The sequence below is a fragment of the Rhagoletis pomonella genome, unplaced genomic scaffold, assembly GCF_013731165.1.
Source record: "Rhagoletis pomonella isolate Grant_MI unplaced genomic scaffold, Rhpom_1.0 Rhpom_scaffold_00006, whole genome shotgun sequence".
Taxonomy (NCBI): domain Eukaryota; kingdom Metazoa; phylum Arthropoda; class Insecta; order Diptera; family Tephritidae; genus Rhagoletis; species Rhagoletis pomonella.
Genome location: NW_023458560.1, coordinates 24,721,716 through 24,726,402, shown reverse-complemented (window position 1 = coordinate 24,726,402; position 4,687 = coordinate 24,721,716). Strand labels below are relative to the sequence as shown.

The window sequence follows — 4,687 nt, the reverse complement described above, 5'->3', positions numbered from 1 at the left end:
GTAGCGTTGGACTTGTCAAAGGCGTTTGACACCGTCTGCCATTCCACGCTACTAGAAGATATAGAGGCCTCCTCTCTCCCACAGAGGCTCAAACGGTGGTCGGCTAATTATCTGAGTGGTCGACAATCGTCGGTAATGTTTAGAGACAAAACGAGTAAACAGAGAAAAATAAAACAGGGGGTTCCACAGGGTGGTGTCCTTTCCCCGCTACTGTTTAACTTTTACATTTCCCAGCTCCCTCAACCACCAGAGGGAGTCTCGATTGTCTCTTATGCCGACGATTGCTCGATCATGGCGACTGGGAATGGAATTGATGACCTGTGTTCGAAAGTAAACGGGTATCTCTCCGAACTTTCTCTCTTCTTCACTGCAAAGTGTCTCGCCCTCTCCCCTACGAAATCCTCCGCGCCCCTACTCACAACCTGGACGAAGGAGGTCAGGCTACCGCTGGGGATTCACGTCGATGACACACCAATTGCGACGGTGAATAACCCCAAAATACTCGGAGTAACATTCGACAGCCTGCTCTCCTTCTCTGCGCACGCAACCGCTACTGTCAATAAAGTACAGAGCCGCAACAAGGTCCTCAAGTCGCTAGCCGGCAGTACTTGGGGCAAAGACAAAGAAACGTTGCTGGCAACATACAAGGCAATAGGCCGGCCGGTTTTGAACTACGCAGCGCCAGTGTGGTCGCCAGGGACTAGTAGGACGCAGTGGACGAAGCTACAGACTGTACAGAACACCGCACTCAGGACAGCGACAGGATGCCTCCTGATGTCGCCCGAACACCATCTACACGGCGAGACGCAAATGCTCCCCGTAAAGGAGCACAATATAATGCTCTGCAAGCAGTTCCTGATCGGGAGCCACAGAAGAGGCCACCCAAGCAGGCAGATGCTTGCAGAGGAGCCCTCGCCTAGGCACGTCAGGAGGCATCTATATGAACTGACAGACGAAGTCCAGGGGTTCATCAAGCAACCTCTGGACCCGACAGCTTACCGACAGGCCCTGAACGGCATTCACAGGGACTCAGTCTCGAGTTATGTAGACTCTAGACCTGTGAATGCCGTTCTAGGCATACCACCCCCGGACATAGACGAGACGGAGCTTCATCTGCCTCGGGAGACTCGCACAACACTTGCACAACTTCGCTCCGGCTACTGCAGCAGGTTAAACTCCTACCTGAGTAGGTTGAATGAGGATGTGCCGAATGAGTGTCCGGCATGCGGAGAGACCCCACATGACTCGAAACATCTCTTCGCATGCCCGGAAAACCCGACAACCCTAACGGCCTTGTCCCTGTGGACAAACCCCACAGAAGCTGCACGCTTCCTAGGGTTGCCGTTAGTGGAACTTGACGACAACGACTGAGATACCAACCGTCCTGGGCGGGGTTGTTGTAGCCGCTACAACAACAGCAACAGCAACAAGCAATGTTGTGTTGCTCGAGCACAATCTCCACCTGATATTGCTACTTTGGCATTATCAATTTTTCTTTCCAAATACTGTAGCCTTTGCTCAATTAATCCTGGACCTTGGACGTTGGGGACACCCATATTCGACTTAACAAGTGACTTAATCTTAGACCATATTGTCTCTACTGGGTTCAGCATGGGCGAATATAGTCCCAAACGAAGCACATTTGCCTGCCCATTCGAATGCTCTTGCACGCCAGATTCAATTCTGGAATGACAAGGCGCATTATCACATATAATAACCAAGTCACTCCAGTTGTTTCCAGAATCACGCCACTTCTGTAAAACGTTACCAATCCAGTGAATTCATTAATCAGTATTAAAAGAGCCTCTTTTGATAATTTTGAAGGTAAAATATGAGTTATCTTTACATTAACGACAATGACATGGAACGAATTTTGCAAGGGGAATTAAAAATCATGGAATCTTGTGTTGAGCTATTAAAATCTTTTGAAGAAGCCACACAGGAACTAAGCCGCTCTGATCTCATATCATGCGTGATTAAACGATATGTCTAAAAAAATTTCACACAGCTCATCCTAGACCTAGAGTAAGAATAACGATAAAAAAAATCAAAATAACAATGTTTGTTTTTTCATACACTATCGTGCGCAATTTTATTGTTTCATTGATTTTTATGTACTAATTATAATGATTGAGCGTTTATAACTCTTTGGGGGTTACTTGTCATAATGTTATCTTATTTTATACTATTCTTTTAGGTTCTTGCTTTAATGTTTGAATTTGGTGAAATTACACTTAGTATACAGAGACAATGGCAAATGCTTTTTCTTAAAATTTCAGACCTTTTACTCGATTTGTTCAAATAAATTGAAGTGAAAGGTATGGAATTTTAAGTAAATGCAATTGCTTTGTTTTTATGTATACGGCCCAATATAATTTTCAACGTTCAAGCTTTATTAAGACTATTAAATTTGAATAAATAACGATGTATTTGATAGATCCTTTGCTTCCGTTTAAAAATAACTAGCGTTATATTATTGCATTTGAATATTTATAATTTTGCATATTTTTATTTCTTATTTTTTCAAATATTTTGAACAATTATTTTGTGGGTACGAGTACAAATTACAAAGGGGCATGACATATACTACATACTTTTATGTTATTGAATACTTCTCACAGACGCGCCACGTTTTGTATCACACGAATTCAAATGAACAAATTTCTAACATCAATCAAGTACCAATTTTGATGGACAAATTACAATAAAACAGTTGACACGTTTGAAGAGAACATAATGTGAGCGTGGGAATATTTTGTTTCATATTTTTTGTTATTTTTAAACAACTAAGGCTAAATTATAACTATTGGTAATGACAGGAACGAAAACTGTACCAAAATCACTTTGCTTGCGTGATTTTTATTCTCCTTTTTTCTAGGTTGCTTTTTCGTTATCCTCTATTGTAATTACTTTGCAATTATTCCCTTTCGCATTTGCACATCAGAAAATAATTAAATTAACAACTAAGAATTACGCAACTTTACACTTTTTAGCAAACGGTGGCTGTGTTAGCTGATCTGCACCCGGTTCTAGTCAATTGATCTGCAGCGGCTTCGCTTCTTCCCACGTGAAACCGTCACGTCCAAAGTGTCCATAAGTACTTGTGCGCTGGTAGATTGGCTGTCTGAGTTTCAAGTCTCTGTTTGGAGAAAAAGCGAAAATATTAATTCAAAAATATATTATTATGCTTATGCGTGTGCACATTTAACTATAATCTAAACTCACTTGACAATCATGCCCGGCCGCAAATCGAAATTACGCTTAACAATGTCGAGCAATTCTTTTTGTGTCTTATGTGAGGTGCCATAATCGAAGACTGTAATGGAAAGTGGTTCGGCCAGGCCGATGGCATATGAGACCTGCACCAAGCAACGCCTACAAAGTCCCGCCTTCACCAGCGATTTGGCAACCCAACGCGCAGCATATGCAGCCGATCTGTCTACTTTAGTAAAGTCTTTGCCCGAAAATGCACCACCCCCATGGGCGCCCCAACCGCCATAAGTATCGACGATAATTTTACGCCCGGTCAAACCTGCATCACCCATTGGACCGCCAATGACGAACAATCCACATGGATTTATATGCACAATTGTGTTGGCATCGAAATATTTGGCTGGAATGACATCTTTGATGACCTTATTCATGACCTCTTTGCGCAAGTCCTCCAAGCTAATCTTTTCCGAATGCTGCATGGAAACGACAATGGTGTGTACACGCTTTGGCACAGCTGCGCCCTGATTGAAAAGGTACTCGCAAGTGACCTACCGAACAAAAAGGTAAAAATTAGAGTATAATTACAATGTGATACCAATTATAGAGTCTAGAGAATATACGCACCTGTGTCTTTGAATCGGGACGCGCCCAACTGAATTCGCCTGAGCGACGAAGTTCTGCCAATTTCTGATTTAATTTGTGTGCCAAAACAACAGTCAATGGCATGCATTCTTCGGTCTCATCGGTGGCATAACCAAACATGATGCCCTGCAAACATTAAACATTAGTAAAATTTTACATATGTACTTATGTATAAACATGCAAAAGAAGCGCAAAGAGCGTGAAAAACAATTAAAAAGCGAAGCATTCAATAAATAACTCATTTGTTAGTAAGCAAGCAACAAAACCAAGCATATAATAGTTTTAGTCACATAATGAGCTATGAGGCTTTACAAGAAGTCAGAGATTCGAAAATGTTCGCTAAATTTTGACCAAATACGTAGAAAATCTAATATCAAATCAAAAATGTTCAACCAAATGCTAAATGGTTTGCGAAATTTACAACTTTACAAAATTAAATGCAATCACCGTGTCCGTGCACCAATGCTAAACTATGTAAATATTCCTGATGCGTGTGCATGTAAGTGTATAAAAGTAGTAAAGGAGGCCAGTTGTTCGCTGTTAGATTCTCAGAACAGCCTAAAAATTTGTTTAAAGTTCTTTTCATTTGAAAAACAGTTTTACAGCCAAACAACCAACCCCGTTATGAACAAAAAAGCATATTTCATTCATACAAAATTACGTACTATTTGTACATATGTATGTATGAATTTGAGTGTGTGTGTATGGTTGTGCATCTGCAGCATAAAATACTATGCACTACAATTTTGTTGCATTTTTTAGCAAAAAATACGTATAAAAATTTACATGTAGAAAAATCAAGTTCAACTGCTACTTTTTTGTCAAAATACAA

At 41.0% G+C, this 4,687-nt stretch overlaps 2 protein-coding genes across 2 annotated transcripts in view; one reads left to right on the top strand and one right to left on the bottom strand.

Moving 5' to 3' along the window:
- LOC118741843 (S-adenosylmethionine synthase-like) overlaps positions 1 to 4,687 on the top strand; it is a 96,584-nt gene that overhangs the window by 80,093 nt on the left and 11,804 nt on the right. The window lies entirely within an intron of this gene.
- LOC118740533 (S-adenosylmethionine synthase) lies at positions 2,202 to 3,981 on the bottom strand (the record flags this gene model as incomplete). Its single annotated transcript, XM_036472109.1, is given in 3 exon segments — positions 2,202 to 3,139; positions 3,226 to 3,761; positions 3,838 to 3,981. Coding segments are annotated over 3 exon segments (786 nt in total), but the record flags the coding sequence as incomplete, so codon positions are not given.